Source organism: Cinclus cinclus, chromosome 1 (assembly GCF_963662255.1).
Source record: "Cinclus cinclus chromosome 1, bCinCin1.1, whole genome shotgun sequence".
NCBI lineage: Eukaryota > Metazoa > Chordata > Aves > Passeriformes > Cinclidae > Cinclus > Cinclus cinclus.
Genome location: NC_085046.1, coordinates 37670541 through 37693416, shown reverse-complemented (window position 1 = coordinate 37693416; position 22876 = coordinate 37670541). Strand labels below are relative to the sequence as shown.

General features: G+C 38.2%; 1 protein-coding gene across 1 annotated transcript in view; it reads right to left on the bottom strand.

Moving 5' to 3' along the window:
• LOC134046015 (ubiquitin-conjugating enzyme E2 E2) overlaps nt 1-22876 on the bottom strand; it is a 194060-nt gene that overhangs the window by 15378 nt on the left and 155806 nt on the right. Inside the window, exons 3-4 of the mRNA XM_062496226.1 lie at nt 20682-20814; nt 7472-7619 (exon numbers count right to left, since the gene is read on the bottom strand). Coding sequence (XP_062352210.1) covers nt 7472-7619; nt 20682-20814 — 281 coding nt within the window. The remainder of the gene's footprint in view (nt 1-7471; nt 7620-20681; nt 20815-22876) is intronic.

The window sequence follows — 22876 nt, the reverse complement described above, 5'->3', positions numbered from 1 at the left end:
TGACATTGCACCTGGTAGCCTGTGGGTGCCAGGAAAGAATCAAAGTAGCAGGGCTTAGCCAGTCTATGAAATTGGACAACTTAACACTGTTTTACCAACTTAAAAGTATTTCGGTCATTTTCCAGAATATTCCTCACATTTGACAAATCTACTCAAATATGGATTATTAAATAATGTGTATTTATAATTTTAACGAGTATTTATAATGAATACTTATAATTTTTAATATCTAATACTAAAAAGCAAAAGTCTTCTATATGTCTTGACAAAAATGTTCAAAAAGGAACCAAAATTTCACTCAAAACCACAACAGCATGTACTTGGGCACAGGAAAGCCTAAGAGTCCTTTTTGATAAACTGAACAAAGCTGATAAGATGTAAAATGAGAAAGAAAAAGAATCAGATTGGATTCTGAAGTAGTTTCTGATAGTAGCAAAATGTGGAGATTATGGCTTTAAGGAAGAAAATTATAAGAATGAGGAAAATGAGAAGTGGCTCATCCCTTGAACTTGCTGTCATCCAGAGTTTCTAAATTCACTTCACAATAGGGGGTGAGGGGAAAAGAAGGAATGATAATTGGGAAGTCTAAAAAATTGCAGAAGAAACACCTGATGTGAACTGGCACTGACAGAAAGTAGCCTCTGCTATGGGGAAGCACCAGATGAGGAGGAACATGGTACATGCTTCCTGCTAGATTGAGATATATGGAATAATGGACAGAAATGAAGACACATCCAGGCTGCTGAATGGTGAGGAGCATGGACATGTTCTTCATTACTTAGGGCTGGGTAGCTATTTTAAAATTTGCACATGGAAGTCAAATAGCAGAGCTGTGACCACAAGTCAGCCAAATTCCCACTCAGAGCCAAATGCTCCAGCATGGAACAGATTTTATTATTACAGTTATGTTACATTTTCCTATATTAAGCTGCCTTGGATTTATTTTAAACTTTTTTTTTTTTTTTTGGACAGGCTAGTGTTTTCAAGTATCACAGTAATCCTGAAAATAGATTTTTTAATTGATACAGTGGACATCCATTAAATGTATTAAAATGCATGCTGGTATGGCTGGGGCTTTGCTGGCTGAAGAAGCAGAGCTGCTTCCTGTGGAACTTGATGCATTGACACACGCTTGGTTTCTAAGTGGCTGTGGCAATTCTGGCTCTTGGTGCCCCTGTGCCAGAGATGATCAACCCAAAGCAGTGTCAAGAGCATGGAGTGTGTCAGTGGGCATCAAAGTCTGGCAGCGTCACTCCAGCTCCTGGTGGGAGATGCATTTTCCTGAGAGGATTTAAGTGAATCTACTCCTCTTTGTCTGGGGCATGTAGAAGACAATTCCATGGGTATTGTATTGTATATTGGGTATTCTAGATATTCCTGTCAGTACCTGCCAATACCTTTATGCATATTTGTAGAGATGGTGGAATTGCTATGAACAAACATTTGGATGAAGCTTGAGTTTCCCAAATACCAATACAAATTCAAAATGTAGAGGTGCTCAAAACTTTCTAGACAGCAGATCTATCCATGTTGTACTTGGAGGTATGAACCTGGCTGCAGGAATTCCAACATCTGGCTTTGGAGATAGCTGCTGAAGGCAAACCTGCCACGGGACAGGGCAGTGGCACTGCAGCAGGACACCAACTTCCCTCTGAGACTGTATACTGCTGTCTGAAAGGGAAAAGGGCTGAAAAAACACTAATTCAGTTCTCTCTCTTGCATGTTGACTGACTTAAATCTCCCTACCTACTCGTGTTTTTGCAGAGGTTCTGGAAACAGCAGCAATTCCAGCAGCTTTGTAGCAGGGCAAATACCATTCAGGCTTTTAGGGCTTTTAAGATTATGTTGAAAAGTCACTCTCCAAAGTGCTGTTTTAGATCCCAGTGAGGATCAAAGATATGCATTAAATTACATTATTGAATCCTTTTCTGCAAAAGATGATGGAACTGGGATTTTATACCCTCAGCAACAAGAGTACAGAACCTTGCACACCCTTAGGAAAATGATAAGGGGAAAAAAAGGAAAAATAAAAAAGAAAAAAAAAAGAAAAAGAATAATGTAATAACCGTATCCCATTTCTAAATTTCCTTAAATACCAGTACCTTTATGCAGGTACTTGTAAGGGTGTTAATATCTTTTGGCAGAAAGTTTTGGTGGACCTAAATCATGCTAAACCACGTGGATAGGTTGTAATTGCAACAGAAAAAGAACAATAGCATGTTATCCAAAATTGCTTGTCATACCGAGTCTGTGATAAAAACAAGAAGTTTCTGGGGAAGACAAAGGGAAAATGTAAGGATGACTCATATGAATAAAGCTTAAGAGAATGTCTTGTGTCCCTTAGTGAGATATGTAAAGATCCCCATAACCTTTGGATCTTTGACTTTGCTTATCTGTGCTTAGATAAATGTAAGTCATTAAAATGCACAGCCACATTACTTCATGTGGGTTAACAAAGTATGAAACCCTCTAGTAAATTCATGATTCATGGCAGTACTTGTAAAAAACAGCACATCCACTTCTAACCGTGGTACAATATATTTGAAAGCCACAGTGTAGGTTGCTGAGTTTTTTAACATAAATAGTCTACTTTTCAGATGTGCTGTGCAACTGCAACTACTATAAAAATTGATGGGTCTCACATCAAAGTAATGTAGCGCTGCTTGTCCAAAGTAATGTAGTGCTACTCATTTACTCTTATAAATACATTTATTGTGAGGACAGGGATGCTTCAGCCTCAAACTAGGTTCACAGCAAACTTTACATGTAAACCAAACAGACAGCCGGATACTTTCCGGTGCCTTTAAAAGGTAACCAGACAAGCATCTTTACACTGATAATATGTTACTGAGGTATCTGAGAACAGAGCAACCTACTTGACTGGTGCTGACCCCACTGAAGTGGGTACTGCAGGCAGTTTTTTGAACATATCCTTTGCCAGAGGTTAATGACCTTTCTAGCAAAAATTGTTTCTTTCTTTATTTATTTATTTTTTCCTTTTTCCTTTCTTCTCTTTCATTTTCCTCTTTTCCTTTCTCCACCATTTAACTCCACTGGCTTAAAAAGCAGACAAACAATGAAAATGACAGGGCTAAGACATTAATAACCTTCAGTGGGGCTGCCAAGTGAGATAAGCACATCCAACAGGGAGCAGTAAGTATTTCCACCCAGCAGGTGGAATGAGCAGGTTGGTCTGTCTAGCTGTGCCTCATGCCCTGGTGGACTCCAAGAGTCAGGGGCATTCAGGAAGGATGAGTGCAGTGAGGATGAGCAGGGGAACAGAAAGCCCCTCTTACAGAAGGAGGCTCATAGACACAGGTCTGGTAGTGTGCAGCAAATAAAGACAACAAGGGAGGAGGATGGTTCTTCACTAGTACACCAAGAGTGAAAAATAGAAAAATGGTCACTTAAGGTATAGGACAAGACTTGCTTAAAAACGAGTGTGTATAAAATTCCTGTGAGTTAGCTCAGGTTTGGAATCAGGCAGAGGTTTCTAAAGAGCACAGCAAGTGAGGCTCTGTAGAGCCCTTCAGCAGTTACTTTGGCTACAGCTGCCATCCAAGTGTTCAGCCTAATGTTTGTGGGAAAGCAATATCGTGGCTGGCCACATCTCAGTCTGCCACTCTCATCCTGTGTGTGCACCCCCTGGCACATCCCCATCACAGCAGCTCACAGAGGGGCACAGCTGCCATGCAGGGAAGAGGGCCAGGAGCAGCAGCAAAGCATTTGGTTCCAGAATGTCAACTGAGGGATAAAATCACCACTGACCGTGGCACTTGCACGGGGTAAAAATGGTAAGGAGCCAGAGGATGACACCAGAAGCAAAGAGGCTGGTGTGAGGGAGAGGTAGGCTTTGTTCTGATGCTCTAATCAAGGCTTAGCTGTGTGTTATTAAGCAGACAGTATTCCATGTTAAGACTGTTCAGACACTGGGGATAATCAGGCCAGCCAAGTTCAGATTTTTGAATGTGAAGAAGGAGGCCATGCAAAGAAAACTGTTGCAGTGTTACAATTTATTTTCTCTGAAGTATTTGCAAATGAAATTTTTCCTGGGGCTCAAGAACCTTTAGCAGGGCTAGGATGACAATGATCAACTCAGAAAAATAAACATTCTAACCCCGATCAGCATCATCAACTCTGTAACTATAAAAAAGAATTAATTTCATTAGCACTTCAAACTCAGTAAAATACAAAATCTCAGGGGCCATCTGCACTTGAAAGCTCTTTGGATTAAGGCAATGTGGGAATTTACACTCCCCAGGCTCTGCTTGAACACTTAAAGTATAGTTAACTTTTAGTCCAAGCAAGACAGGTTTTTGTAACTTAATACATTTTCAAAGTGGAGAGAGTCCACACACGGACTTACACAGTGAGTTACTGTGCAATAATTTACTGCCCACATGGGTCAGCCCTAGCCACTAACACTGGAATCAGGCATTTTCAGCACTCAAGCACAGAGCCTATAAACATTCACTCACTCACTCACTGTTTAATGCAGGTGAATGTATCTATCAGGTTTCATGGGGTTGCTCATGCATATGCCAAAGTATTTATAGGACCGGAAACCTGATTTTCTTGATAGACTGATTTCCCTGATAGAAAGGGATGTGTGCTGTGGCCTCGAATACCACCCTAAAGAAAAATACTAATGCCTGGACTGCACTAGTGTATCCCACCACTGCTCCCTTCCCTCTGATGCATTTGGCTCTCTCACACTCTCAGATAATGCACACGTGTTCAGTCATACACAAACCCTAGGACACCCCTTCCCCCCATGGAAAAGTCAGCCAGCTGTTACAGAATTCAGACCTTTCATTAACAGTTTACTGGCTGCTACTGCCAAGCAAAACAGAGGCAATTAATAATAATCAGGACTGAAGGGTTTGAGATAGCTTATGAGTAAAGGACTGTATTAGTTGTTTAAAAAGGACAAACTTGCTCCTGCCTGGAGTGATAGGGAACAAAGGGCGGTGATGTATAACCAGGGAGGAAAGAGACTCTCTCCGTGGCTTTTGCAGATTACTGTGTGAATGACAGGAGAGGCAGGAGCAAATACCTCTTTTCATTTGCTCAGCCTGCTGGAGAAGAATAGCAGTGCTTGCCAATGAAGCTGCAGCTGTGCTTCAGCACCGTTTAATCACTGTGTATGACTGAGGGTTAATTAGCTGCCATTCTTACTCCTATTTGTTGTTCTAATGAAGATTTGCATAAATGTAAGAGTAGGGGGTAACTGATACTTGATTCTTTGCTTCAGAGGCCAGGGTGGAAGACTTGCCCATCCTATGTGTTTATGTTTGTGGGAGATTCAATGTTGCCTTTCCATTTGACCTGACCTGCTTCTGGCTGATGAATGGTGAAAAAAGAGTTCAAAGTTGCTTATCAAATCGAGACCCCTGTTGTGTTTCTGCATTTAGAAAGGGGCAGGCTACTTAGATGAAGAGAGGACTGAGGGATTAGAATATTACTCCCAGAGAGAGGAAAAAAATATACATATATGCATGTTTCTGCAGCTACTTATGTGTATATATATATATATATATATATATTTCAATGATGTATGTATCACTGACATATCTTTTTATCCATCTGGTGGCAAGTAACCAATACTTTTTTAATGATAAAATATCACAAAAAATAATGGGACAGGCAGTACAACTGCAATGTATTAGGCAATATGACAAAAAATTAAGGACTTGTACATTTTTGCAAGCCTTCTGTTGTACATCACTAACATTCAAAGTTCACTTTTAAATAAAAAGAATATCTAACAATAAACAGGAAATTTCCAAGGAAGCCAAAAATGACTCTGCACTTCAAAAATATCTGCCATCAGTACCTTGTGAGACTGGGATACAAATTAAGAAATTGTTATAGTTCATTAAAAATGGAAAATATTACCATGAAGCAGTGACATAATCCAAAGCTACTTCATAATTAAAGATTTGAAAATTAAACATCATAAAGTTGTTTTGTTTACTGTGCTCTGGACAATGCTTATGGCTGCTAACTGAAAGAGGCTAAATGGAAGAACTTCCCATTTTTTCATATATTAACTTGTTGTACATGATGATACAGTATGGGTAACTATTTTCAGTATTCCTCTTGCACACTTGATATGCTAAAACTGTGGTTTGACAGCATCTATAAGGATTTAAGATTGAGAAGGCAGAAGTAGTGAATTTCTAAATTTCAGATCACTGCTGGAAACTGTCCAGCTTTCAAGATGACTGTATCCCTCCAAAGAGAGCTGACCACAAGACAGCATATATTTAGTGTTTCTCAATCCCCACACAGCTCTTCAGTGTCTCTACCTCTTCACCTGGTCTTTAAGACATGTGAGCAAATATGAACTGAGCTTTTGTACACTTCTGTCATCTATCTGCCTGACTACCTACAGACACTTCTTCATATTTTGACCAAACACTAACAGAAATCAATCTTTCAGAGATGTTAGCAGAGAGCATTCAATCCATTTGAAATAAAGGTGCCTAAAATGGTATCACTCTTATCACTCTACCTCTTAGCTGAAAGGAACACCACATATTTCAATGTTCCATACAGCAACAAACCCACATGAAAATAAAAGCAGTCAAACACATTTTTTCCCACTCTCAACTTGAGTTTTGAAATATTTCAATATTCTATTACAATTTTCGATTCAGCCCCTGATTATGCCAGAATCTTACATTCTGCCCTTTCTTAAGCAATTTTTAGCCCCTTGGGCAAATTAAAAATAATACTGAAGTGTATAATAAAAACAAATCAGCAACAACTCTCATGACATATAAACAGATCACATAATTTTCCTTCAATGATTCTTTAGTAATTTCTACATATTATGGTTTTCCAAGGCTACAGTCAGAATTATGCATTGGTAAATAGGGTAAGAGAAAGTGGAAATTACAGATCTAGTGGTCAATGGCATAAAACAAATCTAAAAGAGCTGAGGGGAGAGGTTAAGTGCTATGCTAGTTAATAAGAATGACAGTTTGCTTTGAATACTCATGCTGACTGTCCAAGATATTGAATAAACTTCATTTAAACTAATTTTCATTATTTGTAGAGTCTGCATTAGGCATCTGTCACTGTCAGTGCTATTAATATTCTTTTCAGAGACCACATTATCAGCATATTTAAATGAAAGCTTTCCTTTTCAATATTTATTAACTCATTAATATTTCTTGGTGCTAATATCCTGGTTGTAATATCCAAATTAGTGCATACTAAGGTATTTTCTGTTGATCAAACTTTCTGAATTTAAAAATAAATATATATTCTCCAGTACTAAAACTGCACTCGAGCTGCTGAAATTCTGCTTTCTTTTTATACTATCTCTATGAATGGCATTTACAATCTACATTTTTGTGTTTTTTCAGTAGGTACAAGTAAACCAGAGCACTGACCAGATATTAGTGAGCTGACCAAACACGAGCGACGAATGAAGAAGAATGTGAAAGTTAATTCATCTTACCTGGGTTACAGTCTGTGAGGAGGGAGCAGATGGAGAGGAGAACTTTAGAAATGGTTAATGCTGGACTCCAGTTGTCTTTTAAAATGTCCAGGCAGATGACGCCTTGGCTGTTAATGTTACAGTGGTAGATCCTTGTCCGGAACGTTACCTGCAAAGGACAGTGTGTCTCAGTACAACAGTGCTCAAGCCAGTAATTACACAATTATTAAGCAATGAAAAATCATAGGAAAAAACATTCTGCTTTCCTGGCTGAAATCACAGTGCTCTGCTACTGCTGGGTAAAGACTGCTGGCAAGACAAAATAATGGAAATAAACTCTGCCTCTTGCATCTGTGGCCAGCGGTGAAACTGGTTTGTGCAGGATGAGAATGGGATACATTTCCTGAGCTTCCTCCTGCCTTGGTCTTATCAAGCTCATTATTTTGTATATGGCCAGAAAAAAGCTATTCTAGTCCCTGATCTGGACAATGTTCATAACTCAGGTCCACAGCTCTTTCACACTTCGAAGGAAGTCAGAACAAGACAGATTCTTCTACTGTCTTCATCTGTTCATCATTTGACACAATAGATTAGGCTGTAAAAAAAATGCAGAGGCATCACAGCAGTGACTCCTGAAAAAAACTGAAGTGAAATATTTTTGAGAAAGGTTGCTCAAATAAAATGCTTTTATTTCCAAATGTTTGGTTACATTTTTATCAGTAGAATTATTTACAAACATCTTTTGGGGTTTTTTAGCAGTTTATTTTGATGATTTCTGTATCTATTTTATATGGTCTTCCAGGTGATCCCATAGATAACAAACCAATGAGACTATTTTAGCCCTGAAAAATCTTATTCAAGGAACCAAAGAACACTAATAAGCAAGTTAATCAGTTTTTAAATTCTTCTATATCTAAAAGTATTGCTAATTAATAGGATAATTTGACAGTTTGCCGCTCCATATCTGACACATTTATAGGTTCTACCAGTTTCCCCCTTCCCTTGTGGTATACTCATTGTTTTCCAGCCTAAGTGCTTCACTTCTGGGGCATCTATGAGAATTTAAAGTATTTCTGGCACAATGGTCTCGATTAATCCAGATGCTGCAGCCAGATATCTCTTTTCTCCCTCTCATTAGAAGCCCCAGCATTTGGAGGGAAGGAAGTCTTCTGTGAGATCTAAAAAGTTATTTATTTAAATTATTACAATTTTGTGATAAAATTAGACGTCTGTCTACAAAGTAAAGTTATTTTGAACAAGGAAGGTTACCAGTGCACAAAAGACATAAACTATCTTACACAAACTGCATGCCAAAAGTGCCCAGAAAGGGACATGGTGTGGAGGACCATCCTGTGAATTGTAGGTGCTCATTAATTCCTCAGGGAGATTAACTCCAGGAACTCGTATACTCCAGTTAGAAGTGAATCAGTGACTGCTTCCTAGCAGGATGTCCCAGGACTCAGGCAAACACCTGCTTAATTTTAAGTATTGTATGCTAACTTTTCAGCACACTGTTGAAATAAAGCTTATGCTTAAGTATTCTACCTCAACAAAGGGGCTTCCCTGTACTTCCGCAATGAAAAATTTCAGGACTTCATTTAGAGGCATCTAAATACACCAAGTAATAAGATATGTGTGGTCTCACTGAATGTGGGGCAAACACTGAATCCATTGCACAGATTAAATTATACCCTCTAAAATATTTATAGAGAGGTCAGTCTCAGCTGGTAACCTGTCTCAGAGAAGGTCATCAATTTGAGCATGTATTTTAAGTGTAACTATTTTGCTGCCAGCAGAGAGGACAGACGCTGCCACAAGTTCCCTTGCTTCAGCTTCCTCTGAAGCACTGGGAATTTGGCAGGGTTCAGAGCCACTGAGATGAATGGAGGTAGTTCATGTCTTTCATGAAGTGTTCAACACTCCATTGCCATCTCAGGCAACCTGGTGGATAAATGCATGTGGGACTACACCTGTTTGCAGTTGGAAGGCTGTTTTTAGAAAACGCTTAGACCTGAAATATAGCAATTTTTCACTATGAGTACATATTAAACCTGTGACATTGAAAAAGGCAAGATAAGGCTTGCTGCTTACCACAGACAATGTCTCCAACTTGCTAAAAATGCCAGCACACTTTAAATTACCTGACTAAGACAGAGACATTTTAAGTATTTAAATAATCAACAAATCACTTATTTTGTAATGGTAATATGTTATACTTTATTAATTAATTTTAATTTTGAAAAATCAATTAATTAATGAAAAGAATAGCAGTGTTTAGAATTGCAAAAGAAGCTGTATTAATGACAGCCTTAATATGATGGAAACTGTGGCATGAAGGTGGTAGGTAACAGAGCTCTTACCCCACTGCAGCAGAGTACAAATGGGATGACACATTGCTTTCCTCATCCACGTATTGCCTCAAATTGCTGATAGTGTGGGAAATGCTGACATGTAACTTTCTGGATGTTGTGCTTACCATACCCACATTATAAGGCTATGCAGGGTCCTTCTTTTATATGTGTACAGAGAAAGCATGTGTTAATACCTTTCCAGGGAAACTGCATTTTCTTTATTATGGTCATATTTTTACCTTCGATGTCACTTAAATGTTTCCTTTAAATGTTGGACTCTAATTCAGTTTATCTCCTAATGAAAACACCTAAACAATCCCATAAAGGGGCTCAAAGGAGTGTGTGGGTGTGCAGGCAAAGTCACCTTCACACAATTAAATGATAAAGGAGAAATTTATGGGTCTTCTTGAACAATAAGTGTTCTCTATGGATTTATTCTCTTTCATTCTGGAATTTAAAAAGTATACCTAATTTCTGTTGAATAGAAGTATAGGTCAGGAAAATGCAAATCACAGGAAAGAGGGAAAAATGGGACTACCTTCTGAAAACTGTGAGTACTACAAACTTCCAAAAGGTAATGATAAAGAATTTATATTCAATCAGTTTTGGAAGTAAACAATAATAAACTCATCTGTTATCTCCTGCTGAATGCCAAACATGCAAAGCTATGGCTGGCTGTTCACTGAATAAATTTTAGGACTGCAAAGAGATTGTTAAATAAAACCTGGGAAGAGGCAACTAAGATGGATTTCAGCTGAGTGATTGGAGGCAACTGGTTGAAGGCAAGGTAAGTAATTTCTGGATCTTAAGAGTGATTTTGAGCATTAGTTTTCCAGCAGGATGTAGTCTTAAAATAACTTACGATCTTTACTTTGCATGGAGGTCTAAACACAACAGTCTCTATGGTGTCTGTTATATCATCTCACACACTTTCAGACTCCACTGAATTCAGTTGCAATTTTCTTCAAAAATGTATTAGGAGGAAGAAATTATTCCCCAGTTTTACAAATAACATGCAAGGGGTTACTGTGTGCCCTCAGGGTTTGCTTTCATCAGCCTGTTTGGGTTCAAACCCTCCCCTCCTGCTTCTTAGCCACTGGAACCCGGTGACTGTGTAGGGGGAGAGAGCAAAGATTCCCAGAGCCAACAGGAGAATAAACAAAGACAACCTCCTTTTGCTCAGCTAACACTGGAAGCAGAGCTGAGATCCCAAGGCTCTCATTCCCATGATTTTGGAAAGTTCCTTTCAAGATCTTTCATTTCTTACAAGGATGGAGTCCTGCATGCCTGCCTGAGATGAAATTTCTGTTTTGCTCAAATATTCCCCAGGAGTTCTGCTTTAATAAAACTGCAGTGGCACTACCTGAAGTGGAAGAAGTTGTACTGCATACAGAAAAGGTAATATGTATGTATATATATATATATATATATATGTATATATATATATATATATATATATATATATATATATGTATATATATATATATATATATATATATATAAAATATGATGATGCTCATAGAGCTTAGGAGAGAATAAGTTGCTCCCACCTCACTTTGTCAGACTTTATGAGCAGTACATTTGTCCGGTCAGATAGAGAAAACAAAAACAAGATTGGACCTACACTCTTTGGTCATATGAGAAAAATAAAACAATATAAATGAAAAATGTATATAGCTCTGAATGACACAGTGTTCATGCAATAACCTTTATATTAATTAGAAAACTTTATTTTCTTTCAGAGTGCACTTCATTTATCTGTGAGCATTGAAGCTGCCTTTTTAAGACCGGGTGGACTGTTTCCAGTTTGTTAGGTCAAATTTGTAGCATGCACAGGAACAACTGTTGAGGTACTTAATGATTTATCACAGAAAGTGCATAAAAAAAGACTGTCCATATGATGCTCACTATTTAAGAATATATTTTAAGTTTACACTAAGAAATGAACTTCATCCAGTTCTCAAAACACTTGATTACATCCAATTTTACTTGGCAAAAAAACAGATATAATTTATTTTATTGAAGGAAAATATATGGTGTCTGCATTAGCTGGAAATAATAAACTGTAATTACATTTGCTTGACCTACAGAGAAGTCTGGTACGCAAACTGTGCTGTGCTTCTTTGGCAAAATGCATCATGCATGACATCAGTAGCTGAAAGTGGTAACAATTTAAATGGATATAATAGCATCCATATGAGTTAACCTTTAATATTACTGCAAATGAATCAGTAGGCAATGTAAGTAATTATTCATTATATTCATTGTAATCATGAAGCTGAGTAACTACTCACACTGTCTCATTGAACAGTGTTGCAGAGGAAAAAAAATTGAGTAAGCACAGCAGTCCTAAGCATCTATATTATATAAATGCACTCATTTTGCACACAGATTTAACAGCAGGAAAAGTAAAAAGGGGCCTTGATAATCTTTGATGTATCCAGGAGGGCAGATTAAAAAAAAATAAATTCCTAAACAGTAAAAACTTTTCTGAAAACAAAGAAAGAGATGAAGAGGACAAGGGAAATGGATTACTGTTTGGGTTAGGGATGTTCAGGCTAGAAACAAGGTGGTAATAGGTCAAGCATCAAAAGCTTTCTCTGACAAAGTCACTATTAGTTTTCATAAAATGATTTTCATATAATCAGCATAATATTTCTTACAATTAGTAGTTTCATATAGAATGTCAGCAAAAATGTTATTTTACAGAGAATGAGGTTTTTTTTGTTTTTTCTTTTAAGATTTACCAGCCATTTAACTTTTATAAAATAAAACCTCCCTTTTGAAGTTTAAAGCATGCAGGCTGTACTGTCCTATGTGTACACCTCTCTCAGTTCAGAGTGCTCCTGCATGGTGCTCTAGGCAGGAGACTTTATTCTACGAAACACCGGCCTCTTCTTCCTCACCTAATTCCAACAGCCTTTGGGTATTTAGGTACTCAATACATGAGAAGTCCTAGGCAGACTGACTTCAGAACTAATAGCACTGGTCAGTTCATGTGCTCTCATTTTATAGTAATGATGTGCATAAAATTCTTTCAAATCTCTGTATATTCATCTCTGTGTGTGTAAAAAAGGACAAGAAGCAACATTGACATATTATGTATTTTTAGATCACATGGATTTTATACAGTAGTAAAACATGCTTGATATAGCAGAATTACATAGCTTCTGAAATTTCCAACAGACAAGTTGTCTTCCGAAAATATATTTGACAAGCAATATGAAAACCAATGCTGTGAGGCAGAAGATATTCCCCATAAGACACCTCTACAAAGACTCTTCAAGAGCTTTGAGTCACAGGAAACTGGAAGAAACTATAAATCACCTAAGTCTCGGTGAAGGAAAACAGAAGTTTAGTTAGATAGAGCTGTTTGCATCAAGATTAAATAAATCAATAGAAACTACTGATATAAATTACTGTATTATAAACAGAGTGAATAAAGAGGCTATTCATTAGAAGAATCATTGGCAATTCAATTTGCCAATTACTAGAAGAATTATCAGATAAATGAATTTAAAGGAAATCTCAGAGATTTCCATGGCGTTGCCTCATCAAATACATATTTTGCATTTATTCACAATATAATGCAGTTATTGATTCTCTCCTCAGTCTAACATATTTCTGTTCACATCTATGTCCTCCACTTAAAAACTCTCATTCTGTCATTTTGACATTCTTAAGCAGACACCTGGGTTTGAGCTGTCTAGAGCTCTGTACCACTGCATGCTAGCAGCATCACCTGAAGACAGCACAGACTCACAGAATGGTTTGGGTTGGAAGGGACCTTGATAATCACCCAGTGTCAGCCCTCCTACCATGGGCAGGGACACCTCCCCCTAGACCTGGCTGCTCAAAGCTCCATCCAACCTGGTCTTCAACACTTCTGGGGCTGGGGCATCCCAGGGATGTGACCTATGGAACAAACTGTTTCACTGCAGGTGGTGGAAGCATGGGAACTGCACTCTGCAGCTCACACGCCTGGAAAGAGCTGCTCCGAGGAGAGCAGGATTGGGGCTGATCCTGCTGTCTCTGACAATGGCCCGCTGGTGGTAGGTTGTCCATTTCTCCCTCTCAAAGACTCCCCTGCATCTGATTTCTGCCTGCAAACACCCAAAGACTTCACTTGCTGGGAAAGCCTGCCAACTCCATTTATTGTCATGGATAAAGGATTCCTGGGCTGCTCTCAGCAAGAAGATGCAAATAGAAAGGCTGGGCGAGAAGAACAAGGGAGCACGGAGGCACAGCAAAGGGGCCACGGGAGGCAGAGCTATGGGAATGTGCTGGGTGAGGAACCACCACACCATCAGGAGGAGGAGGAGGATGGGGAGGGCAGGAGGCAGCCGAAAATTGCTGTGAGCAGCACAGCACGGCACTGAGAGCTAACAGGATGTGACAGAGGCTATGAGAGAAGTATGACAAGGCAAATGAATGTAAGGGATAAGGTTGACAGGAGACCACTGCATTTGAAGGATACCCTTATGATGGCAATATCTGGGAAGGGGGGCAAGAGGAGGTAGATTGAAGCCCTGCCTGCATCAGGGTTGCAGAGATGGTAAAAAGGGGTCATTCACATGGTCTGTACTTAAGGAGTTTTAGACCTTCATGTGTAAATTGTGTTAGTAGTGATAAATGCAATTTAAAGTGCCTGTCTGCCTTGTATGGGTCATTTGAACAATGCAGGTTGGAAATACTAAGGAACGCTTATTATTTTGCATCTACTCTTGTAAGCACTGTTTTTCTATTACATTGCAAATAAAAGTGTCCTTAACAGCCAAGCACATATAAAACAAATATGAACATGTAGAGTAGAAGGCAGGAACAAAAAGAATTGCCCCTCAGAGGCTGAGGCTGAACTTACAAAATAGGTTGAAAGTGTCTACTATAGGAGAAGAATTCCACAGAAGGATATTTAGTGCATTGAGATTACTGCTATATTACAATTATGTATAAAAAACCTGAAGAGATGTTTAATATTGCCATTAAGATCAGACTCCATAAACATTGTGCATTATATTTAAAAAAGAAATGCAGTCCAACAGCTGATCTAAACCATCTAGGCATTCAAGTGCTGAGAATATTTTTTCAGTTAGCCGATAGGCATATGAGATTTACATGGAGGAAACAGAGTTTTCTGTTATTTTAATTTTGATTTAGAGGTGATTTAGCTTTCAAGTCCTATGAACCATTTTTCAGTCATTTTGAGATTAAAGTCCCTAGCAAGATTAATTGTAGAGTTGGAATTAAGGGATTCTATAAATCACTCAAATTCAAAAATAAAGCTAGCAGAATACTAGGATTATGATAGATATATCCATATTGTATCAGCCACAGCTAAATTGAATTGACACAGTAGTAGAATGAATGTAGTTAAATATGAAAGTAGAAGTTATTAATAGAGATTATTCTTGACGAAAATGCAGACTCCACTGCAGTGACAACTCCTGGGAGGAAAGATCTCTTGAAGAGCATTCATTTTTCTACAAACACCTGTGAAAAAGACTGGTATGGCTTCCTGATTTGTCAAAACTTCCTGCTCCAGAGGGATAGTATGCAGGATAATGAAATTATTGCCTTTCCTTCAGTTGTGTAGTGTACACAAAGTTGTGGTGTTTGTGCTGATGGCTACATTTTAAAGTATCTTGCATCAAAACCTTGCACGCTTGAGGAATTCACTGATTTCTTCTGTGGACTGAGGACAGAAATTGAGGTGAAATTCTTTCTGTCAGATCAGGCTGACTAAAAGATGTGATACCCCCTACTCAAAAACATGTGAACATACACATATATAATCATACATGTACACACAGAGATATATACACACACACACACACACACCCTCCCACAAGAGACATCTATGCTTGGCTATAGCCCAGTTAATAGCCCAAAGAAGGAGCTTTGGGGTATTGAATGGGATAGAGAGAGAGAAAGCTTTCTTCTGTTAAAACCAAGAGGTGAACTGTCTGAATCCATTAAGGATGAAAGGAAGATAAGTTAGCAGGAAAAAAAATCTCAAAGGTATTTCTAAAAATGGTTGAGGGGGTCATTAAGCACCTGAAAAAATGTAAGGTTATTTCCTTGGAAGGTCATCTAAGCATTTTTATTCATTTCTGCTCTGAACAGGGCACAGTTTTGTCCATTTTTCAATCCCCTACACTACAAGGGACATGCTGCATTTTTGGGCTGAAAAGTGAAACCTCACCTTATGACCAAGACTGAAGCACCAGCAGCATCCGGCCTTCAGCAGAAAGTGAGCTCATCACCTCATCTATGCCTCACTTTGTGTGTTCCATACCTTCCTTCTGTCTGGCATCTCATAAAGCCAACATCACACTGAAGATGCAGCAGAGAGGAGAATGGTGATCGTGCAGCCTGCCTGCTTTCTTCCTGACTCAGCCAAGCAGGTGCTCAGCTCATTTCTGCAGTGCTACAGCAGCTTCCTCACACTGGAGGCAAGGAAATATTTTAAATTGATTAGAGCCTCCCAGAAAGCCAAAGCTAATTTGCCAGTTCTCAGATGAGCTGTTCTAAAAGTCCTGTTTTCTGGTTGTAGAGCTAAATCAGAGTTAGGCTGGGCTGGCCCTCCATCACTCCTACTCAAGCTGAATTGGTCACACAGAGGTAAACTTTTTTTGGGGAAGAACAACTCCTTCCTCTGCAAGAGTGTGCTGCAATTGTGAGTGAAGCCAAATGCCACTGATTTATAAAGAAAGCAGAGCTGAAAAGGTCAGTGACCTCTGGCCCAAAAAATTCGGAGTCTAGTTTCAAGGCACATGACAAAGCTGAAATACTGAAACAGACTACTTCAAAGGGGAAGAAATTAATAGTGTGAGAGCAAATTATACTCTGACTTACCACATGGTTTATTCTGTGATGGTGAAGAGTAACTTAATTTGATACTACGCTTAGGGTTTAACTTTGGAAAGACACTGACAGGTAATGATAAAAAGTAAAGACAAAAAGAAAACTATGTATCCATAGGAGAAAGACTTGTTGGTGCAGACTACAAGGGAAACCTGATGACAGTGATGTGTTGCTATACAAAACCTGAAATTTGAACTGGATCACACAGGAGAATTAATGTGGAAAATGGAGATAAAACTTGAAAATCTTAAGATTGTTGGAGGCTACAAAGGTGCAAAAACTGAAGAAATACCTAAAAGTGAAAATTTGGACAGATATTTTGTTAACCCAAATGAAAGAGTGATTCACTTTCTTTTATGTGATAAAGGCAAAGTAGAAAAGCAGATTAACTACCTAGAAGAGCAAATGAAAATTACTTTGTACATCTGTTAAAAAGAAAGACCAAAATACAGGTTGAACATCTTTACTTGTGCAAATGTGGTCTCTGTTGTTTATTTAATGTTTTCCAACATGCAACAGGGTGCGCAGTGATCAGAGCAGGCATCAACAGTGTTTACAGAAGCAATCTGGATCCCTCAGAAAATATCAAGGACTTTGTATAATACAAATCAAACAGTGGTGACACCACAAATATATTTTAATGATGTTAACAAAAGACACATATCCAAAATCCATTTTCAATATAATTTTCTTATTTAAAAAAATATTTTACCCTCCTCAAGATCCATATGTGACATACACATGCATGATAATAAAGTGCACAACATCTGGGAATAGACAAGGAAAAAGGATCTTTCTGCAGACTTCAACACACTGCAGATTAGGCTCCTTAACACTGACTATGCTATGTGACATGGGAATTTGCCTTTGGAACCCCAGGCTGGGTCAAGTAATTGCATCTGGGTAATACAGTTTCTGTTTCTTCCCAGGTTTTTTGTGGTCACATTTTTGGAAGATCAATTTTGACAGTACGTGTTTAAATATTTCCTTACTTCATAGTGAATGAGGGACAAAAATGGCCCACAGAAATCTCAGGAGTAATTTATGAATTCAATCATAGTGAAAAATGTGAATTAGACCTTTTCTGCTATATTCTTACAGAGAAGTAATCTTGCCAACACTCAGGATACATTTTATGTCTTTCTCAGTACATTTCACAGTCTTGTACTTTATCCCTAGGTTTTTTAAGATGATAGAGCCTTAAGGAGTTAGAAAAAATAGAATATAACTGCAAAGAAATCTAAAATGATCTATGCCCATAACCCTATAATCCATGATTCTGAGAATAGCACAAAATATCACAAATCTTGTGGTGAAGCAGAAGAGATGCCAACACCCACTGACACAGATAGCACTCTATGGTGAGGCCATGTGTTTTGTTCCACATACTCAGTACCTTTCTTTTGCTAGAAATCACCTTGGGAGAACATATTTAACTACCCTTTCCCAGCAATGCTGACTGGCAGCAGATACCTTACGATAAGCAGTGGTCTTCCCATGCTGCCTTATTCAAGGGACTTCCCTAACTATTTTACCTACGAATGAGTTTCATAAGGTCTGGGAAATAGGTATAATGAAACAGCAACAGTTTGTGAGGTCATACAGCAAAAAAGGGGGGATTTAGAACTGTGGCTCAAGTGAGTAGAGTAAGAACCCATGTGTATAACACATGCTTATGGCACACTTATACCTGAGTCCCCTGTGCACATGCACTCATTACTTTCTTACAGATGACAGTTTCCCTCATCACAAGTACTGGGTGTTCAGTGATGCAATAGGGCATCATCAATTCTCTTATCCTTTATCATGCAGTACATTTTCATATGATTTATACGCACACATTTCTTACAGTGACAACTGGCATCAAGATAAAGGCAGACAATAAAATCTATTACGAAGCAGGACAAGAACCACCTCTTTGCCTGACATTTCATTAATAAGCAATGCACAGCTGCATTACTCATGTCTCAAAATAACAGAGTTGCTGAGCACAACTGAGTGCAGATTGAAAAAGACTTTACCTTGTGGTGAAATAGCAAACTGGACCTTCAACTTCTGTTTTAAAAGGGTGTCTATTGCATACACTGCCTCAACAGATTCAACAGAGAGAATGACAAAAGACTTCCCTGTAACTTTTCTTTCAGAGCTTGTTCCTACGTATTAGTTCTGAGAGAACTTCAGGCTCTATTTTATACACCATAAAGCCATTTTATCCCCTAAATAAAATTTTAACTTCTTGGGGGGGACTGAATGTAACCCTTGCATGGCAGCTAGCGCAATCAGACTAAGCCCAAGGAAGAAATAAATAAATAAATAGTGCTTGTTATAAAAGACCTTGCACAGACAGTGGGCTGGGCTGGGAGGAGGTAGGAAGAACAGGACAGGGGAAGAATAGAACAGTACTGGAGCCAGCTCAGAGTGCCCAGAGCTTAACTAACTGGAGACATAAAGTTTCAAATTCTTTCTTCACTGTGTAACAACAGCTGCCTAAATCTGAAACTCTGCAGTCAGCAAGGTGTACAACCCCTATAAGACCTCTCAGTGACATCAAGGCTTCTCTAAACTGGAACACCACAAGTGGGACACAAAGTTAAACCATGTCTAATACTGCTGTACTCACCCATCTTTAGTTTACTGGCTGGGAAAGTCCAATTTACAGAATGACAAGTGCTTTGCATTCACATCTCTCATTTGTTTTACAAAACTTCCTGATAATATCAATGTTATCTACTGCTGTAAACATTACCACGGTGGCATTAAAATTCTAGATATAAACACTTATATTTCAATAATCTACTCAAAGTAATCAAATAGGATTTGGCTTCCCTCTCTTTTAATGCAATATCCTTCTGTTATAGACCAACATGGCACACCCATCCTTTCATAAATGCATCAGAAACAAGGTAAATATTTTTTGATCTCATAGCTCCTTCTGTGGGGATCTTCCAGACACACTCTCCAGAGTGGCAAGGTGAACCATGTATCTCTTTTTACTTTGTTTCATGGAAGACAGCCCCATCAATTTATTTGATTCTAATAGCAGCTCTGCAGGATAAATGTTCCTGGTTTCTGTTCCTACTAGCGAACATGTGTGTTAAGACTTGCACTCAGTCTTCCAGATAAAGTCTTCCAGATAAAAGTCTTCCAAGCATCTTGTATCTGACATTGGTAATTCCTTCTCTCTGTAGGCCAGAGGATGCATTTTAGGAGGATGTTTGCCTTTTTTATAAATGCGTTAAGCAGGTGGTTTGCAATAATCCTGTGATCAAGCAATAAAGTCCCATTCCAACATCCTCTTCAGCAACCATTACTACTGGTCATACATGACGCTCTGTATTGCCACATTCCACCCATTTCTGTTTTTGCAGTCTTCCTAATCACTAGATTTTTCATGTCTGACATTTCAAGTTGATCATGGTAATGATCTGTCACCTTCATGTTATTGATACCGTTCTTTGTTTCTGGCTGGTATCATTACAGATAGCATTACAGAAAGAATCTCTTAAGGATTTCTGGAAATTTCTGTCACTCCAGTTTCTCGACTTGGGTGCCATATTTCCACATTCTTTTAAAAAACTGATGTAAAGCAATTACTCACAATATCTTGCACCTGCATATATTACATGGGGTAGTGAAATAAGTGCAGATTTTGGTCCAGGCAGCCATACAAGCCTCGTGAATTACATGGGTCAACAGGAAAGACTAAGTATCTTCAGCTACTTCTAAAAGGTGCAACTCAAAATATAAGTGCTTTCATATTAGAAACAAATCAAAATTTTAAAAACAGCTACTGGAAATTATGCAACCTTTTGCTAAATAAATACATATCCATTCAGCTATACTGGCAGCGTGCAAGCAAATTTTAGCCAGTAATTTAAATTCTTTCTAGCAAAAGAGTCAAGTTTAAAAGTTCATTAATGCTTTGAAAGTTTTATGTTTTATCCTAAAATAATATACCAACATACACATTAAAAATATCAGAAGACTCCTATCAGACTGAATATCCTTCTACTAACCTTGGGTGGTTTAAAAGGATAGTCCGGTGAAAAGGTTATGTCAAGGAAGAAAACTCCACCTTCATATACAGACCCTGGAGGCCCCAGTATAGTTGACCTCCATTCATAAATGTTGTCTCCTTTGGGTCCAGCACTAAAATAGAAAACAAAAATATAACATAATAACCACATACAATCAAGGATATACTGTTTAAGTTATACTCTACCAGTAATACTGCTGGTTTTGCTGTAACACCAGAAAGCAAAATTGTGTATCACATTCATTAAGTTAGTCCCTGATAGAACATGCATCTGATGTCCTGTCAGAGGATAGGAACTGAGCTCTGTCAGAGAAATGATACATTCAGCCAGGAAGAATTATTAGAATCACATCACAAATTATTCAAATAAGCACAGAAAAATTCCCAACTGTCTTATTTCAAATATTTTAGTGGGCAGATCTGAAGTATTTACAGTGCAAGGCTATAGTGCAAGGACTTTGTTGAGATGTCTTGTCACTATCTTGCTTCACGAGCCATTCTATTTTCACCTACTTCCTCAGTCAGTAGCAGTGTAATTAAACACATTACACACCACAGACTGTACTAAAGACTGAGCATGGTACAACCAACCTTGCAGCTACACTTGTTCCTAACGTAAGGTCTCCAGTCACTACCACAGAAGGCTGCTTTGCTCTGCAATTGTTGTCCTAGCCTAAAAATAATATAAATAGGAAGTGAGTTCTGTCAATTATGCTAAATCCAACAGGAAGAGTTGGACTGTGTTCATTCAAAGTCCTTGGTTAAATTATTAAACTGAAATTATATCTTACATGTACAAAACATAATCCTGTATGAAACAAGAAAAATATCTCACCTGTATGGTGAATTCCTGAAAAAGATGAAATAAAATACTAACTAATAAACGTTCTTTGGCATGACTATTCTAAAAGCCAACACAGCCTCCTTTCATACGACATAATGCTTGTCCATACAAATATGTATTTTACTCAGGATGGTCTCTTAAAGCACATGAAAACTTCTTTTCCATTCACAGCCACCTGATTACAGTCACTGATACAGGACCTGACTTTTAATTAGGATCAATTGGAATGGTGACTTCCAGGTATCTGATTAATATTCTTTGGACGATGGCAGTGCTGGTAGGTATCTCAAAAAAGTGATGTGGTATTGTCTGAAGGCATTTCTGTGAAACAATTCTTGTTACATTTGCAGTGAAGGTTTCTGCAGTGTACAGGGGTTTGTGGAATCACTCTGTGTGTAGAACAGCTGAAAGCTCTTGGCTATGCTCCATGCCTCACAATGTACCCAAGGCATACAATTATTATACAACATCATGTCATGTTCACTCCTCAACTATTTGTTTCCTTCACTGGCAGTTAGTAAAACATGCTTTCACCTGCAATTCCTTGGGCTCCCTTCTTTAAAACTTCTGACTGCAGGATTCCCTGAATACAGTGTCATGACTTAGTCCTGTGCAGAGCACTTCATTAGGCACGGTACCTACATCCATTTTCTATAATAGCTGTTAATGCTTCTTGGCTTTCTAAACTACCTTGCTTTCTCAACAATAATGGGTTACAGAGATTACAACATTATGGAACGTTCATTTTCTATCAGCCATAGTAACAAAACTAGCAACTGTTTTAAAGATAAAATCTGGCTTTTTAAGTGGCACAATAGCAGAAGTGTTGCCATCCATATTTCACAGTGTCGATAATACATCAGGTTGCTAGCTGCCAAACAAATTTAATTTACCCAGTTCTCAGTTTGCATTAACCTTTGAATAATAAAGCACAGCTGAGACTGCTGTAAGAAACAAACCAGAGAATGAATAATTAAAACCACCTCCACTGCCTTTAGAAAGACCAATCCTGAGTCAACAGGGAAGGTTTAATTGTGACTGAACTCGGCATTAAGGGGCTAATTGAACTCTTTTTAAGCCCAAACAAATGCAGTCCTACATCAGTGGTATGGTATACAATGTTCACAGAAAATAAAACTCCTAAAAAAAAAAAATGCAGGCAATTATTTCAAATAGAAAAGACAAGAAGCAAGGCAAGTCTAAATCTTACACCAAAAAAAATCCCATAATATGTGAAAGGATTCCTTTTTCATTTTTTGTAGGAAAATGTTCTAACACTTAAAGAAGCAATTCCTCAGTTGGTGCCAGCAGGTTTAAATGGAAGTGATATA